This window comes from Grampus griseus (genome assembly GCF_964374135.1).
Source record: "Grampus griseus genome assembly, chromosome: 13".
NCBI classification, from domain to species: domain Eukaryota; kingdom Metazoa; phylum Chordata; class Mammalia; order Artiodactyla; family Delphinidae; genus Grampus; species Grampus griseus.
Window position 1 is genome coordinate 31762303 of NC_139007.1, and position 20857 is coordinate 31783159.

General features: G+C 49.6%; 1 protein-coding gene across 1 annotated transcript in view; it reads right to left on the reverse strand.

The window, feature by feature from the left end:
• SIM1 (SIM bHLH transcription factor 1) overlaps positions 1 to 9355 on the reverse strand; it is a gene marked incomplete at both ends in the record, with an annotated part of 66400 nt that extends 57045 nt beyond the window's left edge. Inside the window, one exon of the mRNA XM_082668573.1 lies at positions 9181 to 9355. Within this exon, the coding sequence (XP_082524699.1) occupies positions 9181 to 9355 (175 nt within the window). The remainder of the gene's footprint in view (positions 1 to 9180) is intronic.
• Positions 9356 to 20857: the final 11502 nt, after the last annotated feature.

Below are 20857 nucleotides of genomic sequence, written 5' to 3' on the forward strand. Positions count from 1 at the left end.
CCACCTAGACCGCAGGGACGCAAGAGGGTAAATGACGGCTCTGCCCGCTCAGCTTCTAACAGGTTTAACAGAAGTGAGACTCCCTCTCGCTCTGCTCGACCAGCCTGGGCTTCTCAGGAAGGGCAGGGTCCTGGCTGAGCGCGCCTACCCTGCCCCCCCGCACAAGTGGCCGAGCTTGGGGACAGTCTGTGCCCAGAGGGGCCCCGACACCACCAGAGCGATAACTTTGGCGTAGGTTCACTAGTGTGCTTAGATGGGCGAGGGACACTATTTCCCACCCCAAGTTTCATCACCCTTATCAAGAGGCCGAGGGTGTCCACCCATCCAGCGAATACCGCTGCCCGCCGGTAACGACCTGAGACTGCGGCTCGTCCTGGTGGGCTTTCTGATTGGCTGCGGGGCTCTCCAGCCATTTTCCCTCCCTGGCCTCTGACTTTAATCCCCTTCGGAAAAATCCGTTTGCTTGCGGATGGCTTCCAGTACCAGCTACCCTCCGCAGTCCTGCCTCTGCCTTTCCTTTCCACGTCCTAACCTCAGCTCCCTCCCTACTCCAAGAAAAAGCTCTCTGAAAGTCACTTATTTTCAGGTGCTAACACCGTCTTACAATATTTTCGTTCCCTTTTGGACGTAGAGAATCATTCCTCTTCTCTGCTTCCCAGGTATCATCTATTAACAAAGACTGCCCCTTCCTCTCCTTGGTGCTACCACGTTAAGATCTTTCCAGGCTTTGCCACACATCATTTCTCCGGTGATGCCTAAAAAATAAAACTCCCTGTATGCCCGTGGCTGATTTTTTAAAAAATTAATATGGAGTCTGCTATAGTACCTGTTTTCAGGAAGAAAATGAAAAATAAGGCAGAAGAAACTTGCCAAGACCGAGGTTACACTACTTATGGGAAATATCTTTTAACAATGTTGCTGCTGAAATTAGTGTAACTAGGTAGTTAAATTCTTTTGTGCTTACACGATTAAACAAGGTTAAACGTGACCAAAAAATGGGGGGGGGGTGATTTACTGCATTACGGGACAAATCACTATGAAGTACCCAATGACAAACACTCGCATTGTAATATGGGGGTGGAGGCGGATCTTGCAGAATAAAACGCGGAGTCGGACTCCTGAAATGTGTTGGCCAGGAGCTGCTTCCGAAGCTAGCGATCAAAACCCTGGTAACGAGTAACCGTGAGCGCCCCTTAAGCTCGAATCGGGTCTTTCTGGGTGTTTGCACATTTAAATAAATCTAACGATCTCCCCACAGCTCTGCAAACACTGATGTTCCCCGCCCCCACCCCTCGCCCGGACTCCTCTCCCTCCCTCGCGTCTCGGCAACCCCTCCTGATTCTTTAGCCCGCCCCAGTTTTCCTCCCCAGAGTGACTCCACTGCCCTGAGCCCTGTGGTCCCCCTGGACCGTGCGGGAGGTCCTCCGCCACAGCCGCCTGTACACACCCCTTCGCCTTGTCACCTTCCCTTCGCTCCTCCCGTCTCAGTCAAGCTATCCTCCTTGGTTTCTGGCACGACCTGTTCATGTTTTCATCCCGGATCACACCTACACACCCAGAAGAAGCGGGGGGAGGGGTTAGCCGGGGAGGCCGCACGGGGAAAGGGGAAAGGATCTTGCTGGGAGAGCCCGGGACCAGCATGGCGCTGACCCTTGGACACCGCGGGCCCAGCCGAGGCCTGAAAGCCCAAAGCTTCGCTGGGGCGAGGGGCCGGGCGCTCGGGCGTGCAGGGAGCTGGTCGCGGCCGCCTTGTGTCTGGAATCCCGTCTTCCTCAGCTCCCGGAAGAGTGCGAAGCCTGCGGCTGCAGCCAACACAGGTCTTTATTCTAAAATTATGAAGGTCCCCCCACAGCGGCTGGGGACGCCGGGGAGCCGCCTCCCGACCCAAATCATCCGAAAATCCCCCGAGCTGGGCTCAGGGTTAAGTACTGGTTCCGAACTCCCGGCGCCAGCCTTGGCTGGTTGTGGTCTCGGGCTGCGGCCTCATTAGTATGCGCCTACGAGGGAAAAATAAGACTTACCGGCAGGTTAATAGGCAGCCGGGCCGGGCGCAGGGTGACAGGGGCCTCCGTCGCCCTTTCCTGTACCCGCCCTCACACACACCCCCACCACCACCTTTTAAGGAACCTTTTGCTTTCACCGAGCATCGCCTTCTCTTCTGTTCCCGGTTGAAAGCTCCGTCACACGGTTATGCCTGGGTTAATGTTTTATAAGGGACTGGCTGCCCTCGTCTACCTGCCGAGCTTTCCTGACCTAATATCAGGGCTGAGCTCTCCAGTCAGCCTGCCCTGGACACCTTCGAAGCCCTGCTCATGGGTTTCACCTCCCAAAAAGCCCCGAGTGGGCTAGAGACCCCTCTCCCTGGACCCCCTCACCTTCTGCCTGCAGTGACGCGCTCCCGCACCCCATTTCAGTTGGCGAGGGGGGTAAGCTGAGATTTCGTTTCTGCACTTGACCTACCGCAGAAAATTCGCAAATCCTTTGATTGTCTGTTTAAAATGAGGAGGAAACCAACTCCCTTTGCGGCAGGATTACAGTGGGAACAAGATCTAAAGATTCTCTTGTAATTCGGTGAGGCCGAGAGAACGGGGGTTTTGCAAAGGAGAAAAGGAGCTCTGGGAGGGAGGCGATAACTAAATCGGGTTTTAGACGAAAGGATTTTCCCCAGCTAAAGTGGCCAAAGACAAAAGAAAACATAATCTATTCTGGAAGATTTCCAAGATATGCCACATTAACCTTAGCAGATAAATTTTGCTTCTCCCCGCCCCCCTCCTCCCTTAAAGTCTGGTTTATCATATTTACATAAGTAGTATCAGAAGGGATGTATCTATCCTGGATCTAAAGGGCTAGCTCACATTTCACGTGAAACCCCGGGCGAAGTTTCACTGTTGCTTTACCCTCAGTGCTCGGTTGAGCCATTTCCATTTAAATACCCCCTGACCCAAGGATTACCTCAATGGACTGACTGCACGGTTTTTGTAATTTCCTGAAAATGAGATTTCGATTTATAAAACAAGAAACCAATTAGTAACCAAATGAGGCGAAGTAGATCCACTAAAATTGACCTAATCCCACAGGCACAATTTAGGCCCGTTCTTGGCGAATGAATGATGAGCCCCAGTCTAGCGTGAGCTCAAAGCATCATCCAGCTGTGTTATTGCAAGCAGCAAAAATAAATTGATCGAGCTTTTCCTTCGGACTGAATTTCATACCCTTGACAAAATGTAGATTACAGACCTGGCATCATTGCCTCCTTCACTCAGACAGGAAGAGGAGGAGGAGGAGAGCTTGTTCTACTGTTCTTTTTTTTTTTTTTTTCTCTCCTTTAATAAATAAACACTATACGTGAACAGAAAGGTGTCCTCCTTGTTGTCGTTCCTGGGAACCTTCTCTTGGATGGATCGCGATGTGCCCTTTAGCCAGTATGGGGTTGATGGGGGAGCTGTCCCATGACCTGGCGACAACTTGGTGACTGAGACGGGCAAAGCCCTCCGAGACCGCGCTCCTAACTTCTGGTCCGGGGGTGGGTGGGGGGGACTTGTCTCAGCCACCTGGTTTTTCCACAGGGCCTGCGCGTGCTCACTGAGAGCTCACTGTCCAAACCTCCCAAGCCACAAGCAAGCGGCCTTCGTGTTAGGGAGCCGGGAGCCTGGGCGGCTGGGCTCCTTGGGGAAGGTCGGGCGCGCTTAGCCGAGGCCGAGCGCCTGGAGCGGTCACTGGGCAGGAGGCCGCTTCGCTCACCTAGGCGCACCCACGCCTACCTCGGACGCCCGGCGCGGCCTTCTGGGCCACCTGGCGGGTGTGGCCGACCTTCCGAGGGCGTCGGTGGCCGCGCGGGGCCGGGCTTTATCCCGTGCGGCGGCCTGGCCCCCACTGTGCGTGTGTACCCTGCCCTCCCCTGCCTGCCTCTGAGACCCCCAGCCGCGCCGGGGGGGGGGGTTGGCGGGCGGGGGATCCGCTGAAGTTAGTGTGAATTTGGGGTGGAGACCGACGGTCGCTGCGCTGACTCTCCCTCTGCGCCCTCGTAGTGCCCCGGCCCCGAAGCTAGGGCTTCCCGGGCAGGGCCTAGCCCCGAGAGAACACGTACTGCAGGAACGAGGGACAGGCAAGGTTCGGCCAGGTGCCAACTAACCCGTGGGACGAACACGCACGAGGGGTTGACGGTAGTGCTGCGAGGCGGCTGAGAGCGGCAGGCGGTGTCCACTCAAGACTCCGGGCCTTCGAGGGTAGCCTGACAGGGCGTCCGAAGGCCGGCGCGGGCGAGGCAGACGGGTCTGCCCAGCGGCGCGGGCCTATCCCGCTTTTGTTCCACTTGGCGGTCGGGACTCGACAGACGCACAGCGGCCCCTCGGGCGGGATCTTGGCTTAAGTTTTAGACGAGGACCGGGCCTCGGGGCAGTGGCCCGCGCAGGACGAGGCACGGCGGGCGCACGGGCGCAGAAGCCCTCGCGTCCCGGGAGGGAAAAGACCTGGGCTCGCGCGGGGAGTGACGAGACGCCGTGAGGAGGCCGCGAGCAGGCTCACCCTCGGCTGCGGCCATCGGGGGAAAGGCGGGCGGGTCGCGGGCCACCACCGCGGGGCGAGAATGGGCCGCATGGCGCCGACCTGGCCGGCCGGCCGCGGCCTACATGCTTCTCCCCTCTGCGTGCTGCGGGCCCTGCGGGAGGCGCGGCGGGGGCTTCGACGAGGTCGCTATTCCCGGGCTGGTCCGAGCCACCGAGGTCGAGTGACTCCACGCAGGAGCCGCCTGCCCGAGGGCTCTACCCTAGGAAGAAGCTTTATTTCTCAATTCTCACACACTGTTTTAGTGTTTTCTGATTCGCAGGCCCACTGCGAAATAATTGAGGATCCCCCGTCCCCACGAAAAATTTAAAATTCCGTGGATCAGAGACTGGCACTGGGTGAGCAGCTAAAATCAAAAGGTTTTAGTTGGGTCTAAACCTCATTCTCTTGAGAAATACCTGAGCCGACAGATAGAGAAATGAGGCGAGAATCCATAGGTTCGAATTCTGTGTCCACGTTTGTAGCTGCAAAAGCTGGAAGCTGCAAAGATCTCCCCAGAATTGAAAAATAACTCCCCTAGAAATCGGATTTGTCCTCTGGAAATTTAACCTGATTTTAGCTTCAGACAGGTGATTGTACCCTGCCATATCTTATCATACCCTGTTTTGTAGTTTCGTTGCTGTTGTTGTTATTGGTTTTATTAGTGATCATTCCCTTTTCAAAAAAAGTACTTTTTTCATTGATCTGATCTATAATTTCTAGCACATAAATCTGCCTTGCAAATGCTCTGCATGGAGTTTAGTTCTGCACTCTACATTTTAAGTCAACATCAAAACTGGAATTAAAGAGAGAAAACCAGCGTGGAGCGTAAACTGTGCTTGAAGGCGTTTAAATGAGAAAAACTTCTGTAAGAAAATAAACATGGAAACCTAATGCTCAATCATTTCCCCAAGCAGCAAGAAAAACAGCTTTAAATCACCCGTCCACGTGGGAAATGGGACCTCTTTTTCTCTTTCAGTTCTTGGCCTCAAAAAAATATAAGGTGATTAAGGATTTCAATCTTGAGGTGACTATTACAGAAAGTGTTTGTGGAGGTTTGTTTAACCATCCTTGTCCTTCCAGCCTTTGTAGAAACTCTCTTTCATACACAGCTACTAATTTCAATTCTGTCATTATTTTTATTTTCCCAAGACACCTTGACAATGAAATAGTAGTGATGTTACCAAGATTCTGAATGGCCATAGATTTGAAAACATCTGATCCTTTCAAAGGTTATTCTGCAAGTCACTACGTCCCTAGTCAAAACTATCTTATATCTAAATAACAAATATATATATTTTAGTTGAATTTACCCTTTTTTGCACACAAATAAAGTCATATCATCACTTTTTTTATCCTGCCTTTTTGGTTTTGATAACACCAAAGACATACATATCTAGATGTGCCAATTTTTTCCTTGCAAGGCTATTTTAGAATAGAATATGTTACCACCTGGGAGATATGCAATTCTAATGATTTCTAATGACAGTGATTGTACCAGAGTTTTTGTTTTTACTATGAAATCTCCAATCTAATGCTTTATTCCTAATTATTCCGAGCACCCACAGCCCACTCAACTGTTCCCTCTCTCTCTCTCTCTCATTTTTCCCTCAACAGCTCAATTTTATCTACTCAGATAAATAAAAGCTGAAGTTTGCTCCCAGACAAGGAATCTGCTATCCTAGGTGGGAAAAACTGTATTCAGCAAATGAGGGGGGAGAAAATTAAGGATTTTTAATTTTTTTCACATATAAGTATGGAAAGATTTCTGTTTTAAGTCTTTTAGAATTACAGGGTATTAAAAATAAAATGTAATATGAGCAAAAACAGTGGAGTTTTACAGTCATTTTTATGCCTGTAACTAAGATGTCACCAGATTTAGAAGTATTTTAGATTATATACCTTGCACACTCCATGTTACATATGATAGCAGGCTTACCATGATGAAATAGCTACTTTCATCCCACCCTTAAAATTTTACTGAAGCCCTACTATGTGCTAAGATGGTGTTAAGACAGATATGAAAATGAACTTCATTTCAAACAAATTCTTTCCCATTTCTCAGCACTAAAAAAGTTTACCCCCATATAAAGTGCTCAGTTTCCCCCACTGCCATGGACCCACTCTTGTCCCCACTTCTGCCGTCAGTCAACAGCTGAACCCAAACTTCGCACCCTCTGCAGGTTGTGCTTGGCTCTGCGGGCTTGTGATTATTTCACTCCTTTTAAAAACTGTTGGTTTTACTGTTTGTTGCTGTTGTCCTTTAATATTTTAAAGCGCTGTGTCTAGGGTTTTGGACTTTTGAAGCTAATCTATCCTCAAAATTAAAACCTCATCCCTAGGAACCAGCTGTCCGGATGACCCTGTCTAACTCACCCGGTGGAGGCTACGGGTGAGTTATGAGCTCAACAGTAGCTGGAGAAATAAATGATGTGCCCAGAGTTCACACATCGTCCATCCCCTCCTCCCCATAAACCCACACGCATCCACAGAAGAAGGGAGAGGAAGGAGGGGCCCGGGGCCCAGAGCTCCGAAGGAAGGTGAGTGGGGCTGCAGAAAGTACAGTCGCCTTTAAAGTAGCCACAGGGGACCGGCCTGGGCACCAAGGGGACTCCAGCCGGAGTCTTCACCGGCGCTCTTTTTAAAAATAACGAGAAGTTGGCTAAGAGAGTTTACTTTTCCTATTTATTTATCACGCAATTTATAATTTGTGGGGTTAGCACTTAATTAAACAAGAAACCTTGCTCTCTTTAAAACAAAAACAAAACAACGAGAATCAGCCCGATTCCCTCCGGCCGCGCCTGCCCGGGGTCTGCACGACACAAACGAGGCCCTGGCCTGGCGACTCCCCGGGCGCTCTGTCCCTCTCTGTGCCCGCCGGGGAAGCCGACCCTCTATTCTCTTCCTCCGCGATTACTCGCAGCCTCACAAGCAGCACCATATGCTTCTTCTGATCAAACAGCGAGCGACATCGGCACCGATAATTGACGAGACCCGCTAGAAATCACGCAGAAAGGGAGCCCACTGAGACCGCAGGGGCTGACAAATCACTGCTAATAATCCTGTTAGGAACAGAGCGGCCAGCGGAGTTCGCAATAGCTTTATTTTTATAAAGTAGGCGCTGACAGTATAAAGACAACGAGATCTCTTTTTTAAACAGAAGGCAATGTAGCATAATAGTAATTTTCCCACCAGCAATTCTCAGCACAGTTTGAATGGGAAATATGGTTTTTAATATATGTCCCCCCTCCTTTTTTTCTTTCTCTTTTTTAAAAACTTTTCAGGTATGTTAGGTTTTGATTCCTCTCTTCCTGTGGTTTCGAGGCTCAGATGAGATTGTTCAAGGAACTGCTTTAAGACAAAATGACCATACTACTATTTATAGTTTTGGGGTAAAACCGAACTATAATTTGGAAGTTTTCCTTTAGTGCCCCTGACTAATATGAGGACGTGTTTTGCAAGATTTTGATTCAGATAATAACTTTTAGTCAGGATGAAGCAAAGTGAAACTCAAAGCCCAATAATGATTATCTCCCCCCATTTCCTTAGAGAACAACAAACTCCAAACATCCAAAATCAACAATAACATAAACCTCTCTTTGTCACATAAGAAGTTCTGGTTTGTAAGTACACAGGGTTCCTTCTCTTGAATTTTTGTTTGTTTAGTATTCTCTACATTTCCAAATCCTCCTCTCCCAGCAAAGACATATCTAAAATATTTTTTAAAATCTGTTTATGTGTTATTTGAATGTGGGTAAAGGAAAGGATGGGGAAATAGAAGAGTCCTTCCCCTAGGGAGTATAAATGGTTTTATACAGGACAGTGTTCTTTCAAGGCTACTCTGTCCTCACACAATGAATCTTGATAATCTAAATACACATTTTAAACCATGTCAAAAGCTCAGCTATTCTAACTTCTAGGCCTTATGAGACAATTTTCCCAGGGATCCATTTGCCAACCTACCAGCTAGCAGATATTTTCTAAGCGGGCTAGCGATCTTAATTCAATCTTATATCTTAGAGAAAATATCAAGCCCAGAGTTGCAAATCACCAAGTCCCATAGTTAGTTTCGGAATCTGTGAACAACTCAGAATAAATTTGCTAGAAGCAGTCAAGAGACTGGGTAAATTCAGGACATATTTGTTCATGAATATGCCTGCTCTTCATCTGCAGGATTACTGACATATAGAGAAATTAGTATCTGCTTTAGCTAGCTCCATGTACATGGGTGTATCTAGACATAACAAAAATACAAGAAGTTAGAGATGTTCCTGCTCTCTGCTAGATACAATTCTAACAAGAGGAATAAAAAAAGAAAGTCATGTTTGGATTAGTAGTACTTTCAACTGAGCTCAGTATCTAAGTGTTGACAAAAGCACTGTTGAGCTGCTTCCCAATCAAACATATCCGATGGACTGAAGAGAAAGTATTCATGGGGAAGTAGAAAGAGCCACGGAAAGGCAACAGAAATTCTAAAGGCAGAGAGGTCCTTAGTTAAGCAGCCATGCTAAACTTCCCTTCGCAGAGAGTGTGTGTTTAAGTATGAATGTACTTCTCTGCCCGGTGGCGTAGGCTCATTCACTGGCAGATCCCGTGCCCCTTCTGCCTTTGAAATTCCATCTGAGCAAAGTCACTTACCTTCTGGGAACACTACTCTCATTTTGAGATAGCTGGTGGTGAGCCTGATTATGGATGCTTTGTCCAGTTGCGAGGTGATAGCCGAGGGTAAAGGCAGTAATTTAGCCAGTTCATAAAATTCACTGTTTTCCTTCTCCCTCCTAGTCCGGGCAGCATTTTTGGACTTCTCTTTCATCGTGTCTCGTTCCCCCTTTCTTCTTACAACATAAGTTCCACAGATTCATCCAAAACCAAAAATAAACTTTCAATTAGAGATCATATTTGGCAAAAATATAAAGCATACTTTGAATGACGAGACTGAAGTCTTTGCTTCAGTGTTTTGGTGGCAGTAAAAGACCAACGCGGCGAACAGAAATTTTTTTCTTTAAAAATATGGGATGCGAGTAGAGGAAAGTTGCTGATCCACCGCAGGCGATCTGGGCAATCCTAGGCGTCGCTGGGTATCAAATGCCGGGGGGACCTCCGAGGAGCTAGCCTTTTCTTCGGTTCCGCGCTGCGAACCCCGGTTCTCGGGGAATCGACATAATAATCCCCGACGTTTGCTTTCAGTCCCGCGGCCGTTAGCGTGGCTCCAAGCCGCTTTGGGAAGAACAGGAATGCCGGACAACTCTTTCAGGCCACTGTGAAGACAACAGCATCAGAGCGTAAGAGATCTGCGGCTCCACAATCACTCGCGCGCTCGCCCCAATTCTGAAAAATGGCCGGGAAGGGCCTCAGCGCGCCTCAGCTTTCCTCGCCGGGCTCAGTGTTTTGGTTGGTTGGTTGGTTGGTTAAGATTTGGAGAAATCAGCAGCGAGACTGAGTCCCCTGCAAATAACGCTCCCATTCTCTCACCCCCGTCAGACACATTCTCCAGCCCCCTGGGAAATTACCCAAACAACAAAACGCAGATTTTGCAAGACCCTTAGGAGCCCCTCAGCCGCCGGTCCCCGTGCCCCTGCCCAGGCCAGGCGCAAGTCCCAGGAAGGCAGGTTTCCGCAAATCACAATTCCTCCACAGCGCTCGGGCACCTTTCCGTCCCCCCACTTTGGCAGGTCCGGAACTTGGCTCTCTAAATTGGGTCTCAAGTCTCGGGGATTCCTCAAAATGTAGCACTTACACATCAAGTCCCTCAGGACTGCCGAGGAGGCGACCCAGCGCTCTCCCTGCCCAGCAGGGGCGGCAACACGCCGGGCACGGCTGCGCCAGGTTAACAGGTGGCACATTCGCGACAGCCCCTCGCAGGCACCGGGGGGCGGGAGGCGCCCGGCCTCTCCCCCTCCGCCGTAGAGCTGCGGGCGCCGATGGGCGGGCGCAGGGCGTGTTCCGCTTCACCTACCTTCAGTCCCCGCTGGCAGCAAAGCGTGCGCAGGCGCCCACCTCTTAATTGTACTCATGCCTACCGTCCAACTAAGCCTCTCCTCAGGCCTCTCTGCTTCCCACCCGCAGAGAGGAGCAGAGCGTGCCCTGGCTCTCTCTTCTTTTCTTGGTCAGGAATTGGGGGAGGGGTGTGTGGCAGAAGGAGGGGGATGCGGGCTTTGGGACGGGTGAGGTGGTTTTAGAATCCTCCTCCTCGGTAGTTGCTACGAAGCCAGTATTATTCCTGACTGGAAGCTGAAAACGCCCCCCTAACTTCTTAATGGTTTACGGGGTTTAGCTTCAACTTCACTCCCGGCTTCCCTCTCTCCCGCCCTCCCCTAATGCCACTCACAAACCTCCTCGCTTCTGATTGGCCCGGCGCGTCCCGGGGCGCAGCGCTCATTGGCCGACGGAGCTGAATGACGCGTGCACGCACCGCGCCTCCCCCCGGCGCACCCCGGCTGCCGGCTCGCTGCCTTGCTACCCGCGCGCGCAGCGCTCCTCACGAGCCGGGGGCACCGGTGTCTGCGCTGCCTGGCTATAGCAGCTCCTGCTTTCGGCCTCCCGGGCCTTGAGGGCGACGTGCAGGATCCGCGCTCCCCGCGATCCCCGGGGTTGAGAGTCTGTGCACTCAGCCCCGAGCGCCGGCCCCGCAGTGCTAGGGGCGCCCCAAAGCTGTGGGCAGCGGCCCCTGGCCGCAAAGGTCGGGCCCGGGGGCTGGGTCGCCCGGCAGCCGAGGCAGGAATAGCCCAGGCTGCGGGCGATGTTCGCCCAAAGGCCGACCAGGCGGCCGCTCCCTTCCCGCGGGCAAGTCGCGGGGCCCACAGCGTGCACGGGGCCGGTGGGTTATGTTTTCTTTGGCTTATATTTTCTTTTTCGCATTTCTCTGAAACCACGGCGACACCGAATGCATCGCCAGAGAGGATAAATACACCCGTATTTAAATTAATCCCAAAGAGGAGCGTCTTTTCGGAAATGGGTCTAATCTAGGCGCTGATTTGTTCACGGGAGAAAGCTCAGTCATGGAGTTTTCCTATGGGGAGCAGATAGGGGACACTAGGGGAAAAGAGGTTACATTTCAGGCCAAAATAGAGTTAGAGTCGTTGATATAAAGTATCTCACAATAATCCGTTACCTTAAACGTGAGCGAAGAGTTTTTGTTGGGTTTTGTTTCAGGAAACAAAAGTCCAACATGAATATTCCTTACAGAAGGGACACAGTCTGCACGAATGAATCTACAGCATTTACGACCCCTTACAGGAGCCGTTTAAACAAACGCTTGTAAGTATTGCTGACAACTTATATTTAAGAGAACCTCTCATTTGAATCGCCTTCCCTGTCATCTGAGGATAGAAAACAGCGACGGGAAGAAGTTCACTCGTCCCGGAAGACAATTATTGCTGCTTGCGAATCACTCCCTACAGATGCGATTCCCTGCTTGGTTTTGGTGCTGCTGGTGACTACGATTCTGCTCTTGGAGGTCGACTCGGAGGCAATTGTTTCATCAGCGGTAAAAGAGTGAGAACACCAGTCATGTTGCACTCGTCTCCTCGTTGGTGGCGCTGATTGCCTCCAAGAAAACATATACTCTGAAGAGGGGTGTGTGCCATCTTGCTGATATTCGGAACAACTTTGAGTGGTTGTTCAAAAATACACACATCTGCCCCCTCCTTGCCGCCCGATGGCCGTAAGCTCGAAGAACGACAATGGGAGCGTCCTCGGGGTATTTACACATCTGGGAAACACCTGGCAGGAGGAGGTTGTGAACGTTCTGGACAGAAAAACAAAACAAAACTTTTTTGAAAAAGAACTAAATATAGAGATGTGGTAGGTGTTCCAAAACTGGAATCCAGCAAATGGGCTCTAATCTAGAAGGAGGAGTCATTTCCCCAGAGGCTGTAGCCACTTAGAGACCCGGCTCTGGGCGGTTCAACCACCAAGTAACACACTCTTAACAAGAGATGAGTAGGAATAGAGAGAGAGATGTACTGTGGCTCCCTTATACACAAGATTGCAGAAAGACCAGATAAGATCAAGTTGACCCCTGCAAAAAAAGAGTGGGGGGCGGTTGTTTGGAAAGGTTGAAAGAACCTTCCTGAGATCCTTCTTTCTCCCCACTCTCCCTGCCCCCAACCTGGACAGAACTTAGGGGTAATATGGAGCAGCCAGGCGAAGCAATGACCCTTCAGGGGTAAGAAGCAGTTTTTCTCTTCCGACTGTTCTAGAAAGGATGTCACTTAAGTCGGCGGTTACTGTAAACCCTATCTCTACTTCAAACAACATGTAGGTGTGTTGGCGCTTTGCTGCGGTCTGAAACCCTTGGCCGTCGCAGGGGCTCTGGGGGATCAGGCAGTGCACGCCTCCCATTACAGGGTGCGTTTTGCGCCGAAGAAATGTAGTGTTTTGCCTTCAGCAGCAAGATGAGTATGGAAGTCTTCACACCAAAGGCGACGTCCTGGGGGTGGGGGCCAGGAGGGCTGCTCCAGTGTCCCAGTGAAGCTCAGTAGTCGATGAACTGGGAATGTGTCCTTTAATAAACAAAGTGAATGCGCGGCCAAGTGGTGACGGCCCCCTCACTAAGTCCTCCGCACACAACTGTCTGAGCCGCGTTTACCGAGAGAGTGAATTAGCATGGCGACGTAACACCTGTTTTTCTAATCTTTGAACCCCGGCTGGAGCGGGAACGCGGCTCCGGCACTCCCCCGCCCGGTGCCTGCCCCGGCCTCGCACCCTCCCGGAGACCCCGCGCGCACCACGCCTGTAGGGGCTGGAGCCGGGACCTCGGGAGCCTCCCACGTGCTCCGAGAATCGCCTTTCGCCTCTAGCAGGAGAAATTTTAAACGAATTTCTTGAGGCTTAAGAGGCTAATCCTACCCACCTCTTTGCCAATGTAAGGGGAAAAGCCCCAGAAAGGAAAAAGACGGGCACACGCGACCCACCAACACCAAACAGGAACCCTAGGAGAAGCTAGGCCGTCTCCTCCTTGCGCGGGTGCCTCAAACTGCAGCCCTCTGGCGATCGGGCACTGTCTACGCGGTCCTAACGCGGGAAGAAACCGGAGCCGATCTATAAACAAACATCCTCTTCCTTCCCACGCCACACACCCCCTTCCCCAGGAGAGCAAACAGCCCAGAGAGGCCGCGACATCGCGCACTTGGGAGTCTCTTCCTCCTCCGAGACGACCCTGGGTGCTGCCCACATGGATGCCGCCCTCCGCGGGCCTGGGCGCCAAGACGTGCAGAGGTCCAGGGCTCAAGCTCGCGGGGCGGGGGGGCAAGGCGTGCCCACAGTGGCGGAGCCGAGAACCTACACGCCTGTGCGTGCGGAGTCCCGCGCGCTCTGAGCGCCCAGAACGAAAAGGAGGGTCCTCTGAGGGCCGCCCGTCCGCTCCCAACGTCGCAGTCTAGAGAAGCTGAGTTGGGTTGTAAAAGAACGAGTGAACGCCCAGAGGAATTCCGGCGCAAACCAGCGAGCCGGTTTCAGCACAGAGGCCCCGACCCCTGCTTCGGGCACAGACCTCTATCCTATCTCTGGTAACTCCTCCCTGAGCCCTGCTGCTTTAAAACTAGAGTGATCTGTCTCCCACGTCGCCCCCGACCCGTAACACTTAAAAAAACAAAAACAAAAACAGACTGCTAGGGACGCACAATGCACTTTTACACTCTTGTATATCACATATACACAATTGTACAAAGCACACAGGCACAGATTTTATTCAATGGCCAATGTCAGGATGACGGATGTATTTATATTCAAGATGCAAAATCTGAAGGTGGTCACTTCAATATCTCTGTGTGTTATATCCAGATGTTCACTCTCCACCAGTGGAAAGGAGAATTTACCTAGGGAAATACTAATGTCTAGGGAAATACTAACATTTTTCTTCTTCCATGTAAGTGAATCCTGTTCTAGCCCCATTTTATTACCACATTTAGACGTTGTGATGTTGAGGCAGAAACAAGGGTCCCTTATAACTTTAACCCGGGCGAGTCTGCTAGAAAACAAAGTCTAGGGGCGTATTTAATATTTTTTAAATTACTGTAAATATTACTTGTTTGATTAGGAGGTTTGGGAAAGTATACATTATTTTATGACAAAACAAAACAGCTCTCTTCTGAGGTATTACTTCTCAGGTGCCTGTCTGAATTGACCATTAACATGTCCAAAAAATTAGCTTCAGTGGTTACACACTGAAAAAAAGAAAGGGAGGGAGGCAGAAAGGAAGAAAGAGAGAGAGAGAGAAGGGAGGGAAGAAGGAAGGAAGGAAAGGAAAATATTCCAACTTGAAAAATGAGAGTGGCAAAGGCAAGTAAAGATTTTATATAGTTTCTCTAAATAATCTGGATAATATTTTTCACCCAGATTTTGAAATTGTAGTCTAATATAACCTTGAATTGGTCGCTGAAAAACAACAGTGCTTCTTAAACTGTGCACACTTTTAAAGAACTGAATGATTCAAACATTAACAGTAGCTGAAAAACTCCGACCTGCGCATTCTGAGGACAGGAGCGGGTGGGTGACTGCGGCTCAGACCGCCGGCACATTTTACACTTTTCCTTTCTAGAAATAGAGCTGTGGATGGTGTGTGTGTATAATTCAGCAAAGCAGGGCCCAGGAGCACAAATCGGGGTGTGCAAAAAGCTGAAGATGAACGTTGGTTTGCGACTTCGGGTTGAAAGACACTTTGATTCCGAAATCGGTTTCCGATTTTCAGGCCAAATCATGCTCTCGGTGCGCTGCTGGAGCGCACGCCAGGCTGGGGCGCGCGAGTGGGTGGCCGGGACGTGCGGGGGCGGGGGTGAGGAGGCGAGGTGGCCGGAAGGGGGCGGAGAGGCGTCCGCGGCCTCGAAACGGGTGAGGGGCGTCAGAACTGGGTGGATCCAGAGGGCTTGTGCTTCACTGTCTTGCTTTGAGAGCCTTTGGATTAGGTTTCTGGAGAGTTTCCCCTTCCCTGAGGCCCAACTTTGAGTCTAGTTCCTGGGATCAGTGTGCCCCGGGATTGTGCCGCGAGCGCCTGAAAAGGACCCCCTAGCCCTGCACTCTCTAGGCGGTGAGTGCATTCTCGGGAGGCGGATGCCTCTAATCCGTAAACAGATGACGGGGCTTCCAGACCTGGCTGAGCGCCGGGGTTCCTTAGGGTGCAGTTTTCAGCGGAGCGCAGCTTTTAAATATGGACCTCGGGCTCCATTCTGATTTAGGAATCGGAAATCCCTGCTGGACTCTGGGGTTGGCATTCGTAAGGTATGGGAGGGGCGGGGGTGGTCCGAGCACCAGGCAGCTCCGCGAGCCGCAGAAGCAGGGGTGAGGACAAGCTCTGAGAGAGGGGTGCGGGCGCCGCCTCCCACTGCGCGGTGAAGGCCTCCCGGACCTCCCTCCCCGCCCTCACCCTCCCCCGACTCTGCGGCCTAACTCGGCTGGGGCGCCTCCAGACTGAAATTTGGAAGAGCTGCCGCCCGTTCCTGCCTTCCGGCGTCACCGCAGGATCCCGGCGAAGTATTGTACCTCTGTGTTCTGGGACAGGGACCAAGTGCCCCTGGCTTCTGGGGCACACTGGAGTCCCACTCTAGCTAGCCTCATCACCTCTGCGTCCTAGGACTTGGGGATATCTGCCCTTGAAGGTCTGGGCATCCTTGCTCCTAGCTGATGGTTTTGGAAATTGAGCCTGCATGGGAATTGCCTGGAGAAGCCTGTGAAAACACAGATTTTCCTCACTCCCAGTGTTTATGATTCAGCAGATCTGGGATGAGACCCAATAATTTGCCTTTCTAACAGGTTCCCAGAAGATACTGATGCTGCCAGTGAGGGAACCACTGCTGCCACTTTGAGAACCGTTGCTTCTGTCTGCCTTTTCTCGGCTTGTCTTTGGAGAAGTCAGTCAGGAGGGAAAAGATTTAAAGTGAGAGTCCTACTGTAGGAGCTTGGGCATATGGCATAAAATAATATGACTGTCTAGTTGAGGTCCAGGGGTGAGGGTCATGGCTGTGAAGATGGGTCCTTCCTACCTCTTTAAGAAAGAGGATGGTGGCCTCACAATGAGGGAGAGGAGGCGGGGGAACCCAGCCAGGCCAGCCTTTGAGGGGGGATGGTTGGCCTCCAAAGGGCAGGAAAGTGCTCAGAGCACCGCCAGAAGGTTCCAGAGTTCCAGGGTTCTCACTGGAGAAGAAGTCCAGAGGGCTTGGGCCAATCCACCTCGGGTAGGACACGTTGGAAAAATAGCAGATAAGCTATTGGTTCTCCTTTTGGCCTTGAAATCATTCCCTAATTTTGCCAGAGTCCTTGAGCATAAAGGACCCAAGATGTGTGTGGTGTTGGTGCAGGGGAACTGTCCCTGGAGGAAGAGGCCCTCGCTGGGCCCCATAGCCTCCTCTCCAGTGGCGCGTGCTCCGTCTCGTGCAGGGCCACGTTGGGACAGTATGACTTTGTCAGTCTTTGGACGCTTTTGTCATGTTTCTATGGGCCCCTTCCTCCATAAAAAATCCTAAAGATTATATTTTACAATTGGGTTGCTGCAAAGACTAGTGTAATTCTGCCTGAATTCATTATCATATATTCATTAATCTTAGATTTATTCTTTTCTTCTCTTTTGTAAAATAGATTAGAATAAAAACATTCTGTGGGCTCCTGAAACTATCATGGGCCCTAGGTCCTGTACCTGTTGTGACAAATGCTGCTCCTAGCACACCTGGGAGGATGGGGATGCTACGTGTGCCTTCTCCTGGCTGCGGCTCCTAAGCCTGGAAACCTGGAGAGAGGTTTGGGACCAGGATATTTATCCGTGAGTCACAGCCCCACTCCTGGTGTAAAACGGCTCAACTCCTCCGTGCTCACACTGCAGAGTCCCTCCACCCGGCTTCAGTTGTGTCTGAGGTATGACCCTAAAGCTGGGTGGAAAATCCAAACAGATTAAGTTACCAGCACCCTTTCTTATCTTAACACCTGGCCTGCTTCACGTTTTTTCCTCACCTGGATATCAGATTATTAAGTGAAATCCAATTTGAAAATGCTTTGCAAACCAAGCAAATGCATCGTTTGGTTGCCAATCGGTGTCTACTATTATGCAACAATATTTAAGTTCTTATTATATTTCTAGAGTTGCTTTAGGTGTATTCAAGCAAACGTTAGGATTGATACTTTTACACACTGTCCTGCACCTTGATTTTTTCCATGACAACTTCCTCATCCTTTCTTTCCTAAACATCTGTAAGCATTCTATTTTAAGAATATATCAGTATAACTTATTTAACCTGTCACCCACTGAGGGCCTTTAGGTTGTTCCCCATCATTGCTACTACAAGCAGTGCAGCAATGAACACCGTATACATGTCGGTTACCTGTGTACCCGTGTAACCACAGGACAGACTCCCCAAAGTGGAGTTGCTAGATCAAGGGTATGTGCGTTTGTCCTCCTAATAGATATTGCCACCCTGCTCTCCACAGAAGTTGTGCCCATTGACACTCCCACCAGCAGTGCACGAGGGGGGCTGTTTCTCCACAGCCTTGCAATGAAGCGCATTATAACCTTTTTTTTGGCCAATCTGATAGGTGAAAAAAACGCAGTCTACTTTTAATTTGTTTTTCTTTAATTATAGAGGTTGAATATCTTTTCATATGCCTAAGGGCTTTTCAAGTTTCTCTCCTCTGGAATTGTCTTTCCAGAAACATTTGAGGATGGGGCCCTCTTGGCTCTGGACAGGGTTAAGGGCCCTGGGCTGGAGGAAGAGCTGGGACCTGGCTTTTAATGGAGGTAAGGGTTTCTTGAACCCCTGGGAGAGAGCTCACCAGAACTCTGGGAAGTCAGAAATACAGATTCAAGGTTCCGGAGTCATCTACCGACACTTCCCCCCACCCCCATATGAAATATTCTTTAGTGCAAAACACAGAAGATAAATATGCAAATATAATGTGAATGTGTCTTCATCCAACTGATCTCCTGACTAGTTATCTTCAATTGTGTTGTACGTATGTTAAAATAGTGGTTAATTTATGGATTCTGTATGTTTTGAAACTCAGTTGTCCCAAGTTGATATTTGAACCAACCGTTTTTGTATTTTACCTACAAACACATGGAGACTTTGCCACAAAAACAACTCAAGCAGGAACATACGCCAGCCAATCACATCTCAAGATTTAAGCACATAACTTGGAGGAACAAGGGGACAGATGGATCCTGGCAGTAGTTTCAGAGGAAAAACTTGTAATGATCTGGTTAAGAATCTAAATAAAAATGATACATAGGAGAAACAGGGAAAGCCAGTGTGCTGCAAGTGTGCAGCCTACCTACCGTAGCTTAGATCTGCTTTGATGTTTATTTTCACGCCCAGAGATCTGATAACTTGTTTGTGAAGGTAAATGTCATATGATAAGCCACTGTATATTCTCCCTGAATTATCAGAAGTCACGTGATGGCAATGTGACTGTCTTCCTCCAAACCAGACAGCAATATGAATGTATGTTAAAGCTGATATTAACACTCCTTAAACTTTTAAATTTCTGATTAATTTTAGGGCTTGAGTATATAAGAATTATAACATAGTTTTATATCAAATTATACCACCCCCATCCATCTGTCTGTGTGTCTGTCTCTCTCTCTCTGCCCCTCTTCCCCCCTCCCCCCCCCCCGTAAGAAAGACATGATAATGAAAAACGATTCCAGCAGGAGGATCTGGTTTAGAAACAAATGGGTTCCATGGCAACTCCTGACTCCACATGACTTCTAATAACTGGCATTTCAGTTGGAAACTGTCTATGCGATATTGTGTCCAACGCTGGTGTTTTATGTGGGGTTTTCCCTACTCTACATCTCAGAAATGGGGTCTTAACCTCCAGTTTCATGAATAAGCAGCAGCGGCAGCAGCAATATGTCACCACCTGTAACCATAATGTGGCCAGTGATTTGTCAAGTGTTTCTGGTTCCAATTTTCAGACTAGCTGACAGAGATAAACACAGAATGAGAAATGTCCAGAGCTGGTATCCCATAGTGTGGAAAATCTGGGAGCTGTGTTCTACTGCAAATTGACAGAGAGAGTCAAACGTTCTCATTCAACTTGAGAGAATGCGTGCCTCAGGTCCCCGATAGCAAGTCATGAATGGAGTCTGTGAGTCACAGACCACTGCACTGAAAACGGAAAACTAAACAAGGACAAAAATAGCCTCATTAAAGGAAACCAAAATGGTCTGAGCTTGTCCTAGAGCTGAGTGACCTGCTGATCTCCCAATGAGTACTGGCACCGTCACAGTGACAAAAAAAGAAACTTGTAACAGGATGGGTTTGTAATAACGTTGTGCCTGAGTGTTTTATAATTTTTAATGTGACCCAGGAAAAAAATTGTGTCACAAATGGATCAGGTGATTGCTCTTAGAAACTGCAAGTCAATGATGGAGTCAGTGCAAAGGTCAGAAGGAGCTGAGCTTGTGTACCTGAGCTTGGTCTAGAGCGTCTGAGTCCAGTTCCGGAGCTTGTGCCCCACCTGGGCAGGTCAAGATTGAAATTCAGCCAGGACTCAGTCCTATGTCCTACCCAGGGAGGATAGATACCTTTTTCTAAGTTGCACAAAGGCGCTATGTGGAGTAGCTCTCGCTTGGGCTAACACTGCCCTCCTTGGTGATTCTAGGCTATGTGACACCTGTCAAGGAATGTTTATCACGACCCTTGCAAATCATCATGCAGAGGTTTCAGTGGTTAACCCCAGTTGCCAGTGCTGGTCAGAGCAACCAGCAAATAATGGTTTACTCCAGGGGAGTATAAGAGTAGAAGTGACACAGCAAATTTGTTTAGTGAGGGCATGTTCCAGGCAAAGTAGGGGAGTGAAAAAGAAAGGTTACGGTGATGAAGAGAAAGAGGGGAACACGTGCAGGTGGGAAGCACCGTGGGGAGAGTTTGTCAAAAGTGTTGACATCGACATGCACGAAAAGTTTTGAAATCTATTGGCCAAATTCAGGGGGAAAATGCTTTAAGGTAGCTGAATGTGTTTATTTTAAAAACTCTATTTACTCAACAATACGTTTATGCATTTTAAGGTAACTTTTGAAAAATCACACTCGTTTTGAGTAATTTGAAATTTGAGGAAGGGTATAAATCACCATAGGCCCAGAATATTTAATAGTGTTATTAACCACCAGTTATCCAATGGTCAGCAATGCCATAGCTCATACAGAACCTTCACATCTTTCTAGAATGAGCTGACACCTGACCAAGGAGACAGTGCAAAGGAAGCACCTGTGCAGTGAGGAGAATGTGAAGGGCACTCGGTGGAGGAGATTCTCATTCACTCCATGATTTCAGGACTTCCCTGGAACCTCTGTGAATTTGTAATCCTCAGCATTCTTGTGAGGAAGGGG